Source organism: Danio rerio, chromosome 5 (assembly GCF_049306965.1).
Source record: "Danio rerio strain Tuebingen ecotype United States chromosome 5, GRCz12tu, whole genome shotgun sequence".
Lineage (NCBI taxonomy): Eukaryota > Metazoa > Chordata > Actinopteri > Cypriniformes > Danionidae > Danio > Danio rerio.
The window spans coordinates 62390453-62410319 of record NC_133180.1 but is presented as its reverse complement, the minus strand read 5'-3'; the positions used below and the strand labels follow the sequence as shown (position 1 = coordinate 62410319).

General features: G+C 34.8%; 1 protein-coding gene across 1 annotated transcript in view; it reads left to right on the top strand.

The window, feature by feature from the left end:
* The window catches only part of man2a1 (mannosidase, alpha, class 2A, member 1), a 134784-nt gene that overhangs the window by 54260 nt on the left and 60657 nt on the right, over positions 1-19867 (top strand). Inside the window, 3 exon segments of the mRNA NM_001110027.2 lie at positions 12851-13037; positions 13249-13426; positions 14487-14698. Coding sequence (NP_001103497.2) covers positions 12851-13037; positions 13249-13426; positions 14487-14698 — 577 coding nt within the window.

Here is a 19867-nt window from a genome sequence, read left to right as displayed (position 1 = left end):
TTTTTTTTTTTTTTTTTAAACATTATACACTTTCTGTAGTTCTGGTGATAAACTCAAATACTACATCTTATTTAATAAAAATAACACGCCTATTGTATATGACAGATGACACAATCTTACTAAAAACATAATGCTTGCTGTAAACTAGGCTACATTAAGTATTCGTTATGTTTTCTTAAACTCCCTAAACAGCAGGTCTGGTCTTTTAAATCAAATATTAATATAAATAAAATAACCATTAAATATTCAGTTTCAGAGTAGCCTATATTAGGCTGAATAATGCTCTGTTAATGACAATTCATATTGCGCCTGTCAGTTTCCTTTTTATTCATTTAATTAGCTACTTTGACCACAATGAGCCAGGCTTTGCAAACTGTTCACAGTACTGAAAGTAGGAAGGATGAGAGAACAAACTCTTTGTGAGAATAATTTTACAGAGCGGCACACATTGCGTCACTGAGAGACAGTGAGCAGCCCTACATTATATGCGGAAACTTCCAAAACAGCAGCACAAAGGGAAGAAATCAGTGCAGTGAGGATTTGTTTAATGTATTATTGAGCCTTTTCTAATTTAAAATTTCTGGTAGGCCTAATTTGTGTGAAGAGCAGGTAATAATCCTCTCTTCTCCAGTGTTGTGAATGTGATCTGCTGATCTAACAGACACAGCGCAACATGATTTAGAAACAGCAATGAACTCCTTGTTGCAGGCCAAAATGAACCATTTTAATGCAGAACTAAATGCATTTCTCCACTAATTATGTAAACTAACTGGAACAAATAGTCTTAGAGAAAGATTTTCGTGTTGTCATAAACAAATATGACAAAAAGTTGAATTGTGAAAGAATGGAGAATGATTGACAGGAGCAGCGGAGGGAAGCGCTGAATTGAACATGAATTTAACCACTTGAATATTCATCTTTAATTCACATTAAACTATAGAATGGCTTCAGAACATTTGGGATATTGTAGGTCTACATGACATCTTTTCAGAGCCTTATAATAGGCTACCTTCATGGCTTTGTTGGCTTATAAATTCCGAAGTGTAACATGGACATTGACAGGCAGTCTATTTGCCTAACTACGCATTTATAGGCTGTATTGCCAAAAAGATTGTATTTTTATGGTGATTAGTTGACAAAAAACATTAATTTGCTAAATCTTAATATCAATCTCTCAATAGAAGCGTTGAATAGAAATATTACATGACAATATGACATCTTGTATGAAAACGGTCAAAATGACTGCTGAGGATTTTAGTAGTTAAAGAATTCTGGAAGTTCCAGTGTTAAAAGAGGCATATCATCTGGCTCATAATAAATGATGAGAGTGTTTTTGGTAAACTCTGTCGTCTCAGAGCTGACTGCGTGGCCTCACACGTTTGATTGCAAATCTCTGTAGGAGCCTGTTCTAATCACATGAGCTGCTCTGTGCTGCCATTCACGCTTCTCATTGATTGAATCCATCTTTTATTTAGCGATTACGTTGATTAAAACCTTGGTAGGTGGGGTTGCTCGCTACATTTAGCTTCATGATTTAGAAATAGAGGTCGAAGTCAAATAAATCCAGTTTTCCATCTGCAGCTGCTGGCCCTGAAGCAATTGGTAAAAGACCCAACTCCATCTGTGCCTAGTGGAGGCTTTCGCTTTCTCTCTCTCTCTCATTCCAGATACATCTCAATGACTGGAGGTCATTCGGCCCCTCGCCTTAAAAGATAACCGCACAATCTTGAGATTTTGACTGGAGCCGTAATGATCCGTCTCACCAAAAAAGGGCTTGAAGCAATCTTTAGCATCAGATGATGGATACTGTGATGAGTTGATATCAGTTTATGTGTACCTGATTGCTTTTTTTTTGGTATATGCAGAAAAACTTTCTCCTTAATATCTCTCAATAGCCAGGAGCTCTGGAAGCTCTCACCAAACAGGATGCTGGGTAAATGGTGTAGCAACCATGCAACAAACACCTTAAACACTTGCCTTAACATTTAGCGGTTTTTGCTTGGATTATTATTGGTTGGTGTCTATCAACCTGCATGTAGCTGCAAGTCGATCCCGTTCAGCTGAAATATCAAGCCAAATATAAATGCACAGAAGGATTAAAAGAAGATTTAGGTAATTTATACAGGGGGAAATAAGTAATAAAAGTCACCATTTTTCTCAGAAAACATATTTCTAAAGGTGCTGTTGTCTTGAAATTTCCCCATGGTGTTGGTAACAACCAGAGAAATGCATATGAAAAGAAAACAAATCAAATTCGTCAAGAACTAAAAAAAATTTAACACATGAAGAAAAGGAGGTGTAGAAATATAGACAGCAGCTGAAATCTTTTAGCAGTTTTTCAGCAACCCTCTGCCCTTTGTCACTGTAAATGAATATTAGCTGCTTCAATTCAACATCTACATTGCCAGGATTATAAGGATGAAGCCAGGGTGGACATTTCAGCAAGACAATGATCCAAAACACAACCAAGGAAACTCAAATGCTTTCAGAGAAAGAAAATCAAGCTGAAGAATGGCCCTGTCAATCACCTGAAATAAATCCAACAGAGAATTCAAAATAAAGCTTAGATTTAATAGACAACACCCACAGAACCATCGAGATTTTTACACTCTGTTAAAGTCTGTGAAAAACTCACACCTGAGCAATTCATGTGACCTCATTCTCCACATAAGAGGCATCTTTAAGCTACCATCACCAAAAAAGCCGTTTATATAAAGTACTAAATATGTTTCAGTAGTTTCTCCTTGTTTCATTCCATTACTATTACACATAACCAATTTTTCAGTTGTTTTTATTTGTTTTGTTTTATTTTTGTGTTTGTATTTTTTTTTATCAAAATCTGTTTAAATTTCATGTAAGCAGCTCCTTTAGAAATATTATTCCCAGGAAAAACACGTTTTCAATAATTATTTTCCCCACTGTATCCTTCATCCTTCACCCCCACATTACATCCTTCATTCATTCATTTTCTTTTCGGCTTAGTCCATTTATTAATCAGAGGTCGCCACAGCGGAATTAACCGCCCCGCTGTGTATCAATTTCTATCAATAAAATGTTATAGAATATACAGTAAAAGATAAAAGTGATGTTTAACAAAGCAAGGACGTCATGTACTGCAAGCATAGGGATAACAGGCAAAATCTACACAGAAATGTCAACTGGCACAGCCGAGGCTCAAACCAGCTATCTTCTTGTTGTGAGGCGACAGCGCTACCCACCGCAACACCCCCACCCCTATAGATTTTAAAAAAGGTATTTGATCTACTATATTGATCTGAACGGTCATGTTTTTGTTATGAAGCATTATCACTGTCACCTCACAGCAAGAAGGTCGCTGATTCAAGGCCCTGCTGGACCAGTATTCTCCTCGTGTTGGCGTGGGTTTCTTCCGGGTGCTCCGGTTTCCCCCACCGTCCAATGACATGCGCTATTGGTGAATTGAATAAGGTAAATTGGCCGTAGCAAATGTGTGTGAATGAGTGTGTATGGATGTTTCACAGTATTGGGTTGCAGCTGGAAGGGCATCCACTTTGTAAAACATATTCTGGAAAAGTTGATGGTTCATTCCACTTTGTGATCCCTGATAAATAAGGGACTAAAAGATGAATCAATAAATGAATAAAGTAAAATGCTAAATGAAAACTGGCCAAATGTCATTTAGGTTGTGTATGGAATAAGTGGTTTTATAAAAATGAAATAAATAATTTTAAACCTCAAACAACAACTATAGTCACAACAATAAAAACAAAGGATTTAAATGTAAACAGTTGAAAGCCTTTGTTTTTGCAGCTGGAGATTTTTGATTGGATTATAATGTAAATGAGTTTGCTTTGTTATTCTAATGAAAGAGAAGAAAGAAAGGAAAGTGTGATACAGAAGCTCACCTACTGATATTTGATTTATTTAATTATTGAACACAGTAAGCGCTTCACCACACTTCTGATCTACCAACCTGCTTATTTCAATTTCACAAATTTAACCAATATGCTAAATATTAAATATTCAAATAATTATTCAATAAATAAAACCGCAAAAAGGATTTGAACATGAAGCATTTGACATTTATTCGGAAAGTCTAGTCTGTGTTATGAGAGTGCTTATTAGTGAGGCTAAGTCCTGTGTAAATATTTCATGTTGAGCGTAACCCACAACTGACCTTCATTAGCATCAGCCTTCATGCACAAAAGTACATTCGGAAAGATGCTAAGCCTTATAAAGTTTGAACTTTTTCAAATCTCTAATTATGTAGGGCAAACTTTTCTTAATCCATAGTTAAGTTCCCATATTAATTGGGATTAGTTATACCTGTGGTTGTTCTGCTGAACACCTGGGTGAACTGGTATGCTCACAGGAAACTTCTCTTTTGTGGGATAAAAGAAAGGGTAAACATGTGTTTGAAATACCTGTTTTAAATGCTGTGGTTTATTTTTTAGCAAACATCCTGATGGCTGAAGAAGTAATAAATGTTTTTCTTTGTAAAGCACAATTTTTGAAGAAAACAGAAATATATTTATATATTTGATGTTTGAAAAATTCTTTCACTTTCTCATGCTTCATTAGGTTTGTTTTAACATGTAAACATACACAGACACCCTAAAACTGCACACTAGTTCAATTCACCAAACAAAAAAGTATAATGAAAGCATAATTATACACTAATCAAGTATTTAAATGAATATTAAAAATACATACATACACACACACACACACACACACCAACACACACACACACACACACACACACACACACACACACACACACACACACACACACACACACACACACAAAATGCATATATGCATAAAATAATATAACAATAAATAAAACAATCAATGGGATTGGTATAAAATAGCTTTTTTAAACCTGAACTGTACCTTAAAAACATCCTTTTGGTTTAACAGCAAAAATCAATAAAAACAACTTCATTAACTCACTTAATCATTTACAAGGAGCATGACACGTATTTATCTTCAATATTATATTCATGTCATTTACCAAACAAGAAAGTTTAAGGAAAGCAGAATTATATACTTACCGGACACTTTATTAGGTACACCTTACTTGTACTGGGTTGGATCTTCTTTTACCTTCAGAACTGCCTTAATTCTTCGTGGCATAGTTTTAACAAAGTACTGGAAATATTCCTCTGAGATTTTTTTCCATATGTACATGATAGCATCACACAGTTGCTGCAGATTTGTCGGCTGCACATCCATGATGCGAGTCTCCCATTCCACCACATCACAAAGGTGCTATATTGGATTGAGATCTGGTAACTTTAGAGGCCATTTGAGTGTAGTGAACTCATTGTCATGTTCAAGAAACCAGTCTGAGATCATTTGCGCTTTATGACATGGTGCGTTTTCCTGCTGGAACTAGCCATCAAAAGATGGGCACACTGTGGTCATAAAGGGAGGACATGGTCATCATTAATAGTCAGGGAGGCTGTGGCGTTGACACGATGCTCAATTGGTTCTAATGGCCCAAAAGTGTGCCAAGAAAATATTCTCCACACCATTACACCACCACCAGCCTGAACCATTGATTCAAGGCAGGATGAATCCATGTTGTTGATGCCAAATTCTGACCCTACCATCTAAATGTCGCAGCAGAAATTGAGACTCATCAGATTCAGTATCTTAAAAATGTTCTATGGTGTGAAAAACAATAAAAACATAATAAATAATAAAACATTTGGACAAATGGGGTCCTATAACTAATCAGGTTTTCTTTGGAATTACTCATTTAGTATTAGCATATAGTGTCACACCAGAGGACATGTTTTTTTGTGACAAAATGTATCAATCTTCTATGTTTTTAGAAATATATGGCTGGAAAAAAAAAAGATTGCGATTTGACTAAAATAGCCACTTGTAAAAATAGGCATGAGGTATTGATTGTTGACTCTTTGCAGTTTCCTATTTGTTTTAGAAGAGTTGTGATTTATTGAACTATGCTTGAGACAGTCACACTACGAGATAGTTTTGGTTAAAAAATGTACAAAATGTAATAACCCAGCAGTTTTTATAAAAATAGGTCCATGGAAGACAAATAAGTGTTGACATTTATCATGTTTTAAACAATGACAATGCTAATTATATGATTTTTTATCATGCAAGAAAATGCAACATTACTCATGCCAACAACCTAAATAAATAGACTGCACAAACAATAAAAATAAAATCACAGTGGTAAAAAAAAAAACATCTGATATTGGGAATAATGAGCTCTGCAACTCAGCTCTCAGTTCAAGATACATTTCGAAAGCACTTTGTAAACTGGATTGCTTTAATTAAAGCAGCTTAATTAAAATTAAATTAAAAAGATTTTCATGTCGATGGTGGAGCTCCTGATTAAGTGCAGATACTTTTCCGGAAAGCTTACTTTGCCAAGCTGTTTCAAACTGCTAAAACAAACTCCAAGCACACTTTTGAAATGATGTGGCACCAGTTCATTTTTCATTTTCTCTTATAGTGATATCTCAACTAAAATAAAAAATGTACACACCCTTAAGTGGTTCCCAAACTTGAATAGTTTGAACAAAGCTGACCACTGAAATCCAGCGTAGGAAAAACAAATACTATGGAAGCCAGTGATTACAGATTTCTAGCATTTTTAAAAATAACTTATTTTGTGTTCAACAGAAAAAAAAAAAAATCTCAAATAAGTTTGAAACAAATGAAGGGTGAATAAATGACTGAGTTCAGTTTTGTGTAATCTAGACCTTTAAATGTCATACATCTACTAATATAATATTGGCAAGATCGTTGTAAAAATGGCTGGAACAAATAGCAAGAGAAAGATCAAACTCATTGGAAATATGTGCCTCAGCCAATTACGCATATCAAGAGAAAAATCAAAGAAACCAAGTGTAACCTTGTTGCATTTATATATATATATATATATATATATATATATATATATATATATATATATATATATATATATATATATATAAAGCTAATTAAATGGATTATTAGTTTGTCAGATGTATTTTATACATGACATTCATACATTTTCTTTTCAAGTCATGATTATTTTGAAAGGACTTGGTTTCAAAATAATACAATAGTTGGCTTTAATCAAGTTTTGCAGTATTCAAACTGAAAAAACAGTGTTAGTTTAGCTTTCGATTCGATGTACAAATTTAATTTCTACCAAATTTATGTTAGAAATCAACACTGCAGTGTTAACATTTTCACATAGACATCTGATCTTGATGGACTGAACAGAAGAAAAGAAATGAAAACGGTTGTCCTGTCCAAGAATGCAGAGTTACTGGTTGAGTGAACTTTGCCAGAAAGCCTTTGGCAAGCTTTTTTAAATCCTGTAAGACACTCCAAATGAACACACTGAAATGAGGCCACACCAGTTTAGTTTTCAATTTCATTGTTACTTCATACAGTATGTCCAATAATAAAATATTGGTGAAATCCTTGATAAAATGGCTCTAATTAGCTAAAAAGGAGAGCTAAAAGACTACTTTAATTTCTAGTTCATACATTTTAAGTATGATTTAAGTGCATATTATTCTGTTGTTGTTGCGGCTGTATGTTGCTCTGTTAGGTCTCTAATGATTTGAATACAAAATAAGAGCTTAGGGAAATGAGTAAAATGTTTCAAGGGCTGAACAGGAGCCAGCATTTCTCTTTGTAGCAAACAAAAGAAAAGTCAGGGGAAATGTCCTCCCACATCTCATCTATTGTTTTCCGTTGTCTGCTTGTTCAGTGGAGTGCATCTGTTTGGGATACTCTGTTTTTCCCAGACCTAGTCTTAAAAAAACATGAAAAAAAAAATTAAGACCTAACTTAGATCTCTGACCGTGGCCGGTGCTGAACAAATATGATTACACTTCATTTGGCTGCAACAGCGTGCACTCTACGCCAGGCTGAATTAGCTTTCTGCTCAGTGTAATTCCATATATCACCATTTAACAGACAGCCAGACTACTCTGCGCTTCACATCTGGTCCCTTGTTTAAAGACAAATCTTGCATTATTTATTCGCACAGGCTTTTATGAAGGTCACTCTGGAGCGCACGCTGTGTTGAATGGGTAATTGAATATTTTTATTACGAATAAAATATGATTCGATTTTTGGGATTATTGGATTATTTCTTGTGTTGCTGTTTGCTGTGAAATGTGTCTAAGCAAAACGTAGAAAATGTGCAGCTGGAAAAAAATGGAGGTTGGTTGATTCTGTGTTTGATTTCACCTTTTTGAGACTATTTATATCAAGAAAAGTGTGAGTTATGTACTTACTAAGAGAGCTCGGTAATGTCTTTTCATTGAACGAGCATAGAAATTCTACTCTACATTTCCTGACCTCTGGCATCAACAATGCATTTTCATCCATATAACTTCTGCTCACTGGATACCGACAACCATGCTACTTCAAACTCACTTAAATTCAACCTTCTGATACTCAGTTTGAACAGTTTGACAAGACTGTCTTGTCTACAAAACTCAATGCAGTCAATGCGCATCAAGGGATTTGCTCTTCAGTGTTTAAACCACACTGTACTGAACTAAACTTCAATTCTGAAAACCAGACTGACACATTGTTTTTAATTTAGAATGGATCGGGTCGGCGATTGAGGTGAGCAAAATGTTTTATAATATTTGTAGCAAAAGATTCAAAGTAAATCGGCTCACTGCCACTTTAGCTCTCAAAAAAATTTTAATGTCAAAATTACAAAATCACAACGTTTCGACTGACATGGTCTTCATCAGGTCTCACCTTCATCACCTGATGAAGATCATGTCGGTCGTAACGTTGTGATTTTGTAATTTTGACATTAAAATTTTTTTGAGAGCTAAAGTGGCAGTGAGCCGATTTACTTTGAATCTTTTGCTACTTATGTTTGTTTTTTGATCGTGCACCTGCCGTCAAGATTTTTCTAGATGTGCGCACATTTCTGTTTTTTGCATTATTATATTTGTAACACACGTGAGGCTGTGTGTGTGTGCTCTCTCCTCTCTCTCCGGCTGCTCCTTCTCTTTTTAAGAAGGGTGTCTCTCCGGCTCAGTCACTAGAATAAACAGGTGTTATTTATTATTTCTGATTGGCATGCTGATTAGCCGCCGGGCTCTGAGCATGCTCTCCCCCTCATTGGGTGTTCGATCCTGCTTACCACTCCACAAACATGTATGCAAATTAATGCAATAGTATATGTAAACAAAAAATTGTATATGCTATAGTAGCCTAATCTTTACAAAAAGTCAACATATGAGCCTTTCACCACACACACTGCACGCACGTACCGCGAATGAGAGAGGAAATTACAGCACACTAGCTCTAAGGTAAAACCAGTTGCTCAAGACATCATCAATACATCATCTTTTAAAATGTTATTCCTTAAGTAAGTTTCGTGAAAGTTAAGACAGATAGGCGTGCGCTTTGTCTACAACGCAAATTATATTCCTGTACCTCACTGGAAAACCAAAATGTTCCCACACAGGCGACTTAAATGTGTCTGGGGGATCTGCAATCTTAATATATGCGAAACAGTTATCCTGCGTACAGTAGTAACAAGTGTAAAAGAGTGTGATCGCTCACTCAAGTCACATGACATGATATGCACTTGGAAAATATTAACTTTAGAATATAATATTTAAAACAAAAGCTCATCATTACCAATACAAATTAATCAAATGTGATAAAATAAAGATGTGTTTAAATTGGTTCAATTAGTTAGAAACAAGTGACGTCAACCTCAACAATGGGCAGCAGGGAGCGTGAGAGCAACTATATCCTATATATATCCTGAATGAACTGATTAGATAGTTAGTTTAACAAACACTTGTAAAGGTACAGCACAGGCATTAGAAATATCTTCCAACCAACATGTTGTTGTTGAAGTACAATATGTACTTCAATATAAACGTGTATATATACAGTTGAAGTTAGAATTTTTAGCCATTTGAATTATTATCCCCCCCCACCCCCACCCCCCCCATATAATTTTGCCCCCAACTTCTGTTTAACGGGAAAGATTTTTTTTTGTGATTTCTTTTATCTTTGTCACGATGACAAGACATCAAATTTTACTAGATATTTTTCAAAATACTAGTATTTAGCTTAAAGTGACATTTAAAGGCTTAACTAGGTTAATTAGGTTAACTACACGGAACTCAAATCCTTGTTGTCTTAAATTTTTAAGCTGAATCAAATGAACCTTATGAGTCTATTGAACTTATATTATTTTTACCCGACTTAAAACAGCTTGCGTAACATATAAAATTAAGCTAGAACATGATTAACTTAGTTTAACTACTGTAGTTATAATGACCAGAGATGAGAAGTAACCAAGTACAAATAATTTGATACTGTACTTAGATAGATTTTTTTTTGTATCAGTACTTTCTGACAACTTTTTACTTTTACTCCTTAAATTTATAAACCAGGCTAGTTACTTTTGTATTCATGTTTTTGGTGGCGCAATCTTTATTATTTCTTGTCATTGGACAAATCCATTGCATGTCTTTTTGATTCAGTAAATCTATTTTTTATCACGCAGCTTTTTTAACCCATGTTGATACCGCAACTATGGTGGCTAGTTTGTAAAGCTTACCGCAAGAATAGAAATAGAAAGGCAAGGTGGATGAGACAGAGGGAGTCGGCGATGTAAACATGACTGAAGCAGCCCTGTTTACACTGGGTAATAAGCTGCATTTGAGTTGATTGGACCAATGGTAAATTAGACACATTCCTGTTTAAATTTCTGTCCACATCAGACCATGGTTTACAATACAGTCTTCTCTGATCTTTTAATCTAATGCCACAAAAATTTGCTTTGTTCGTCTACATTTGTACAGTTAAATCTTTTATGCATGCTTTATGCATTGAGATTTATTTATTTAATTTTATCTTTAAATTTCCTAACAAAGAATTTATACTGTTTTACTGTTGTCTTCATTTAAATAAGTTTACCTAATATTTTAACATCAAAACTATTCACACTCAAAAAAACAAATATCTACAATACAATGAAAAAAACACAGAAAACATAGGATATTATGATTTTAGTTTTGAACATACGGAAGCATATTTAGCCAAATGCCCAAAATTGGAAAAGTACAGTAAAAAGTAAAGTCCCTTTATTTATCCACTATTGTCGCAGCGGAATAAACCGCAAACTTTGCCAGCACATGTTTTACACAGCGGATGCTCTTCCAGCTGCAACCCATCTCTGGGAAACATCCATACACACTCATTCACACTCATACACTATGGACAATTTAGCCTACCCAATTTACCTATACTGCATGCCTTTGGACTGTGGGGGAAACAGGAGCACATGGAGGAAACCCACGCAAACACGGGGAGAACATGCAAACTCCACACAGAAATGCCAACTGACCCAGCCAAGGCTTGAACCAAAGACCTTTTGCTGTGAGGCGACAGCACTACATACTGCGCCAACGCATCGCCCTTATTGAACTTGTATTATGTTAAACTGACTTAAAACAGCTTGCGTAACTTATAAAATGAAGTTAGAACATTTAACTTTAATAATTAAGTTTAATAAGTTAATAAGTTATTTAATTAATAAGTTAAAACTTAATTAAGTTTAATAAATTATAATGACCTAAAAACATATGCCGTCAGGACTAATTGATCATATTTTTTACAGTGTAGGCAAGTTAGCTTAATTTGGCAAATCATTGAATAACAGTGGTTTTTGTTTTGTTGACAATCTGAAAAATATATTGCTTAAGGGGGCTAATACTATTGACCTTAAAATGGAAAAAAAAGAAAAAGAAAAAAAAGAGAATTTTATCTAGCCGAAATAACAAATGAGACTCTCTCTAGTAAAAAAGTATGATAAGAAACACTGTGAAAAATTCCTTGCTCTATTAAACATCATTTGGGAAATATTTGAAAAAATTCACAGGAGCACTTGGCTATGCTTATTATGAATTACAAAAAGAAAAACAATCAATTAAACAAACATCTGGTATGATTTCTCACTGATAACCACCAAAAAAAGTTTAGTTTTCCTCTAATTGTGTAATTAATGTTGGGCTCACTCACAAACGCACAGATCTCAGGAATTATAAGATGCCAGTATTTATTTGAACAAACTTACACACTTACAACAGAAACTTGAACCATCAACATGCAGGCAGGACAAGGGGTTGTGACATTACAATAAAAGACCATGAATAAACTGAACTTAGGGATATACAGTAAATACACAAGACATGATTCAACTGAATACATAAAGTTGTGTGACACAGGTGGAACTTATAAACATTAACAAAGGCGGGAAAACGGAACAAAGGAGTCACATGACATAAACCGGAGCACATGGAACAAACACAAGGGACATCACATGACACAACTACATAAATGCAACACATAGACAGACCAGACTTGTGTCTATTAATGAGCACATCGCAATTTTTCTGACATGATGAAATAACCATTGGGAAAGTTCTTAATGTAGTAAGGGAGATCTGCTTCTATGTTATCTGTCACTGCGCTTCTTATGAGTGAGAGGCAGCAGGAGAAGCTACACCCATCAGAGCAACAGAGAGCAATCTTTCTGGCTCTGATACACGTGTGATTGGGGGCGGGGAGAACCAGCTTATTTGCATTAAAAGCACAGGTAACAAAAACGGCTACAATGTCTTAACAGCGCAATTTACCAATATACAGAAAGGTATAATAAATAATCTGATGGGTATTTTGAGCTGAAACTTTACAGACAGGTTCTGGAGACACAAAAGACTTTTATTAAATCTTGAAAAAGGGGTTAGATAGGTGCCCTTAAACAGGAATATTTGCGATTGGTTTGTTATTCATAAGGAGAAATATGATTTCCTTTTGTTTTTGATTCCAACAGATCAAGACTCGAGTACAGACATTCTGTGCCACATGATGCCATTTTACAGCTATGATGTTCCCCATACGTGTGGTCCTGACCCCAAGATTTGCTGCCAGTTTGATTTTAAAAGGCTGCCAGGAGGAAGAATTAGCTGTCCATGGAGAATTCCTCCTCAGGCCATCACAGACAACAACGTACAGGAGAGGTACAACTATACACAGCAGTCAAACACAGTAGGAACTACTCTATTTACTCATAGAAACCTTAAAAAAAAACAGGTATTGTGTCAAACTAGAAATCTGTTCTGATGAGTAACCCTTTCTTTAATCCCTTTTTCATTGTTTGTGGATTAGTGTTCCCTTAATTCTGATCAGATTTAGATTCCCCTCCACTTAGTTTAGTCTCTCCATGTGTAGAGCTCAGACGCTGCTGGACCAGTACAGGAAGAAATCCAAGCTTTTCCGCACCAAGGTGCTGTTGGCACCACTCGGAGATGATTTCCGTTACACTGAAGCTGTCGAATGGGACCAACAGTTTGAAAACTACCAGAAACTCTTTGACTACATGAATTCTCACCCTGAGCTCCATGTCAAGGTCATTCTTCATTGTTTGTCACACGCTGAACTACAGGGCTGTGCAGTATGACAATATATATCGTATAGACAAAAAAAGTCTGTTGATTCACATTATACTTTAACTATTGTTTGTTACATAGTGTCACAAAATACATTGTGTACGGTAATGCATTTTTAAAAAAATGACTTATATGAGCGCAAAATTGATTGCAGATATCTTGATGCAAACAAAAACATAAAAATCTGCATCATGAGAAAGATTTTACATTTTAGTTAGTAATATATTTTTTTTATGTTGGACCTGTAATCAGTAGTTTTTAAAAAGTGTTTCATGTTTTATCACAATGTAAAATCCAATAATTTCAGGTAACTCAAACCATTTGCGGAAACCGATTGCAACAAACCATTCAAGTTCAAAAACTAATCTTAACGAGTACTTTGAACTTAATCTATTTGAGTAAAAGAAGCTATTTAAGCACAGTAAAATCTAATAAATGAAGAGAACTCAAACCAACTGAGTACTGTAAAACCCAATAAGTTAAGGCAACTCAAACTGTTGGAGGAAACCAATTGCTACAAACCATTTGAGTTAAACTAATCTATACGAGTACTGTGAACTTACTCCATTTAAGTTGAAGTAATGAGGTATTTAATTAACTCATTACCTTTAAGAGTTCAAAACTCTTTTTAAATAAGTAGAATTAACTTTTAGTAAATTTTGAGTTGACTACACTTATGGCATTTAATAAAGTGGACTGTTGGGTTTTACAGTGTAATAATCCTTTTATATTTCTACATTTTTAATTAAACATTTGCCCCGAAGTTCTAAATAATATAAAAAATATGATTACATATGAATGAGTAAATGTCTGAGTATATATTTAAGATGTCAAAAAGGAATGTGGTCAATATGTATACACTATTTGCTTAATTGGTACATTACTTTGATTATACATCATTATCGGTGTATGAGATGACATTGTGATTTGTGATTTTAGCATTATCGCCCAGCCCTAATCTTTTTTTCAGACATTTACTATTGGTTTTTTAATTTATACCTAAACCTTTTCTCTTTGCAGGCCCAGTTTGGAACCATTTCAGATTATTTCCAGGCCTTGCGTAAAAGCACTGGCATGGATCCAGTTGGCATGAATGTTGGTCATTTGGCTTTGCCTGTTGTAAGTGGAGATTTTTTCACTTATGCGGATCGAGATGACCACTACTGGAGTGGATACTTCACCTCCCGGCCCTTTTATAAACGCATGGACAGAATGCTGGAATCATACCTCAGGTACGGTTTAACAAATCTAAATGCTTTGCATAAAACTTTTTTTTTCTTTTTGTTTTATTTTACTTGTAATGTTAGCAAGACCAGGCTAAATAAACATAATTTGATGATACTTTCATGTTTTGCTCTACAATGTAAAATGTACTGACTCGTAACCCAAATTTTCTCATCTAATTAGTTTTGTTTATTGAATAAACTTATTTCACAGCTGTCTGGGAAACTCGATTTTAATCTGTCAGTTGCAACATCCAAGATATGTTAATCCCAGATATCAACCGCTAATTAACACAGTCTCATCCGGGACCTTTGAATTAACTTGATCTACAGTAAATACGTTTACATTCATATACTTACTACGTTTACATCCATATGCATGCTATCCACATTCATGAATCAAAAAAATAATAATCTGCATTCTAATTTGCTCAAATAACAAAAGAAAAACATTTTTACAACTTTCAAAAAGAAAAAAAAATTGAGTAAAACCAACTGGGAGAAAAATGTCAACTTAACTGTATCGCTCATAGGCACACAAACCCACAAACAAACACATATTTTTGTGTGTGTTTTTGATGCAAGGATAATATAATACAAGGTTAAGCTCTATAAAAGGACATACATTTAAAAAATTCTTAAGATTATCTAAAATCTAAAAAATGTCTAAATATTTATTAATAATTATATATATATATATATATATATATATATATATATATATATATATATACACACACACACACACACACACACACACACACACACACACACACACACACACACACACACACACACACACACACATATATATATATATATATATATATATATATATATATATATATATAGGTCTTGAAAAAAGGGTCCAGACTACGATTAGTGTTGTCAAGTTTAAACCTTGGTACCAATTGATACTAATTTACTAATACTAATTTTAAAATTGTCAACATTTGAGTGCTGTTGAGCAGAACCCTTATTGGCTTATTGGACAGTGTGTTTTCGTACAAAATAGATAAAACTGTGATTGGCTCTGAAGGTCATCACTTCACCATTCTTCACCACTAAGGAGTTTGAAAGCTAAGTCTATCAGCCGATCTATATTTGAGCAGACATATTAGAGATCCACTGATAGTTTAGCTGATAGACATGGCTTTCAAATGCTCCAGTTTACATGATTTGGGTTCACGCTTAATAAACAGACCTTCAGAGTCAATCACAGTCTTATCTTTTGAGCATGTAAACACAATGTTCAATCAGCAGTGTTTAAAGGCAGGTTTATACTTCTGCGTCCAGTGTTTGTGTTGCTCTGCAATAACACTTATGAAACGCTAGCTGGCAGCGAGGTTTTAGTGTTCCTCTGTGTCGAGTATTTTTTTGGGTGCTTTGTTTATTCTGAACGCTACCTTAATGTACAAGTAGCTAAAACTCGCTCATTTAGAGGCAGGAGCTGGCGGACGTGCAACCACGTTAACCATAAGGTGAACACAAGACAAAAGTTTTTATCTGGAGCTCCTTTACGAGACTTGACCCTTCTTCACCTTAAAAAAATATAAGGTTCTATCTGACATTTTTGTCAAAATCGAGTTATTCACATATTCCTAGTAAATGACAACTTATTTACTTTATGGGATGTTTTTATAAGTTGTTTACATTCTAAGACTTTTTATTTAGAAAACAAATGTTACACACATATTGTTTGCTATGGAATGCAAAAACTACGAAGTTCAATATCTCAAAATCATTCAGAACTCAGATAGAACCTTTTAATTCCAAGTTGACGACTTGTAAACAATCGTTCTATTTGGCTCGCGGCTCTCAGCACCACCCACACTCGTCACCGATACCAAGCCGACAACACAACAAAGCTTGCGCGTCAGCCATGGCGAAAGCCATGCGGCCGTGCGAATGCTGTGCCGGACTATTCATGTTTGTTTATTAATATAGAGCTTTTTACAACGTAGATTGTGTCAAAGTAGCTTAACATAGAAATTCTAGTAAAGTCCATATACACACTATACTCATGCAGAAGTTGACGCAGAAACGTAAATCAGCCTTAAGGACCTGCTCAACTGCACTCAAATAATAGCTGGAAATGGGCACTTTTGAAGGTTCAGTAATAACTGGTATGGAAGATAATACTTTTGATAACCCGTTGATCAAATATAAACAATGAATTTTTGTAGCTTGGTTTCAAAGAGATCTGCCTTTGGACTAACAAGCAAGTTTTGATTTTTGTAACTTTGGATGAATGTTTTTAGTACAATGAACTTTTATGTGTTAAAAGATAAAGGAAATTAGATTTCTCTAATTATGAAATATTAAACATATACCAAGTGCCAAATGCAGATAAAAACTGGCTTCAGCGTGCACATAAAAGGAAATGATTAAATCTTAATGTGTAAATCTGAATGAGCGTGTGATCTATCACATCAGTATACAAAATGAAAGAATGCTAGCATCTTTTATCATGTTGGAAAATGATATATAAAAGATTATTGGGAACAGAAAAACCTCAAAATATCATTCTATATCATATCATATTTTGGCCTGAGTTTCCCTGTCCAAAAATTGGAACAATAGAAAATACCATTTCCATACGGTTGTTTTTGACCTGGGTTTATGACCATGATTTCAAAATTAGCATAAAAGTTAATTTTTAACGAGCTTAAATGTTATACTAATATGTGCAATTAAATTTGCTATGTGTCTTAAATAAACCACTGACATAATTTCTGCAAATTCAGCCTAATCAGTACAGAGACCCAAATATTTATGGCCTATATTTGGTTATAGAAAATATATATATTTTTTCTTATTAAATGTGTTTACCTGCTAACATTTGTTTTGTCAGTTATTAGATATACGCCAGCATACAAATGTACCAAAAGTCACAATAAAGTCATAGATTTTTCAAACTTTGATGCTCTCAAGCACACAGTATTGAACTGATTTTGGTTGCTTTGCTGGTCTGTGTATAGGAAGAGCTCAGTGATAACAGATGATACTGTCTCTTTCTTTCCGAGCTGTATTTCGCTAACTAACACACAAAGCTGAAGGTCACATGTCTGTGTTGTCACGATAAGACTGAAGCCCTGTGACAAGGTTGCAGCAAATTAAAGCAGCCAACAGCTCAATGGCTTCAGTATTTATTTGACTGTGGCCATAGACTGTGACATTTGAGAGTGCTTTACAAAGTGTGTTCTTGACGCTATTTTTAACCTGGAAGCTTACACATTTTTTTTATTTAGGAAATAATTAAATAGTTCTTTTTTGCATTTATTTTGTTATCGTTGTTTATTTTAATTAGCAACAGGAAATTGTTGAAACACCTATGCACTAATTGGCTCGGTTCTAGATAATGAGATGTTACAGTGGAACATATTGATTTTTCTACATCGATTTTTCTACCTGTGCCCCCAGCGAGTAAGACGAATGTTATTGTTACATAAGTCTATTAAAACACCCTTTCAGTAATTTATGTAAGGCTGAAATAGCATAAAAAATATAGTCAGAAGATAAAATACATAAACTATAAATACAGTTTTATAAAACTGGCAAAAGCACATGAACCTAGATCACAGCATCATATTAATAAATACTATAATCATGTATATATTAAACTGAAATAAAACCAGACAGAGCTGTAACTTTGAATGCTCTATTCACAAAAAGCACTACAGTTTCACCATGTTGGTAGCATACATTTTATGCCACATGATTTATACTATGCATTATTGTGTTTATTTTATTTAATTATTTACAAGTTTTTGGTTTTGTAGGTTTTTGGCAAGACTGCATACTGACTACAGATTACAAAATATATGCTTTAAAAAGTTATTATTAATGTATTTTATCAGATTACTTAGATTTAGTAACTTAATCTAAATATTTTAAAATACTTAGAAATATTTAAGCTATTATTAGGTCCATAAATATTGAGACATCGACTCAATTCTAACATTTTTGACTCTATACGCAAACACAGTGGATTTGAAATGGATAAGATGTGCCTTTTATTGAGCTTTAATTTAAGGGTATTTACATCCAAATCAGGTAAACAGTGTAGGAATTACAACAATGTGCATATGTGCCTCCCACTTGTTAAGGGACCAAAAGTAATTTGACTATTTGTTCTCTAAGCTGTTCCATGGCTAGGTCTGTGTTGTTTCCTGAATATACCAATAACAATGCGCAGATTTAAGGTCCAGAGTTCATTCCAAGTGTGCTATTTGTATTTGGAATCTGTTATTGTCAACATGAGATTCAAAGAGCTGTCAGTCAAGTCAACCAAGCCATCATTAGGCTGAAAAAACATTCTTAAAAAGAAAGAACGCACCAGTGAGCTCAGCAACACCTATAGACCCAGAAGACCACGGGAAACAACTGTGGTGGATGACCAGAAAATTATTTTTCTGGTAAAGAAAACACCCTTCACAACAGTTGGCCAGATCAAGAACACTTTCCAGGAGGTAGGTATATGTGTGTCAGAGTCAACAATCAGGAGAATACTTCACCAGAGTTAATACAGAGGGTTCACCACAAGATGTAAACTATTGGTGAGTCTCAAAAATAGGAAGGCCAGATTAGAGTTTTAAAAAAGCTTTAACAGTTCTGGAACAACATCCTATTGATAGATGAGACCAAGATCAACTTGTACAAGAGTGATGGGAAGAGGAAAGTATGGAGATGAAAAGGAATCGCTCACGATCCTAAGCAGTGAAGCAGGGTGGTAGTAGTGACATGTCATGGGCATGTATGGCTGTCAATGGAACTGGTTCTCTTGTTTTTATTGATGATGTGACTGCTGACAAAAGCAGCAGGATGAATTTTGAAGTGTTTCAGGCAATATTTTCTGCTCATATTGCTTAATATTTCAGAATTCATTGGACGGCGCTTCACAGTGCAGATGAAGAATGACCCAAAGCGTACTGCAAAAGCAGCCAAAGAGTTTTTGAAGGGAAAGAAGTGAAATGTTATGCAATGGCCAAGTCAATCACCTGATCTGAATCTGATTGAGCTTGCATTTTACTTGCTGTAGACAAAACGTTCGAGGTTACAGAAGTAACCCTTCGTTCCCCGAGGAGGGGAACGGAAGTGCCATGAATGGGAGGATTCGGATCAGAAGCCGCTTATCTGGAGAGTATTGAACGGGCCAATGAATGAAATTAATTGGCA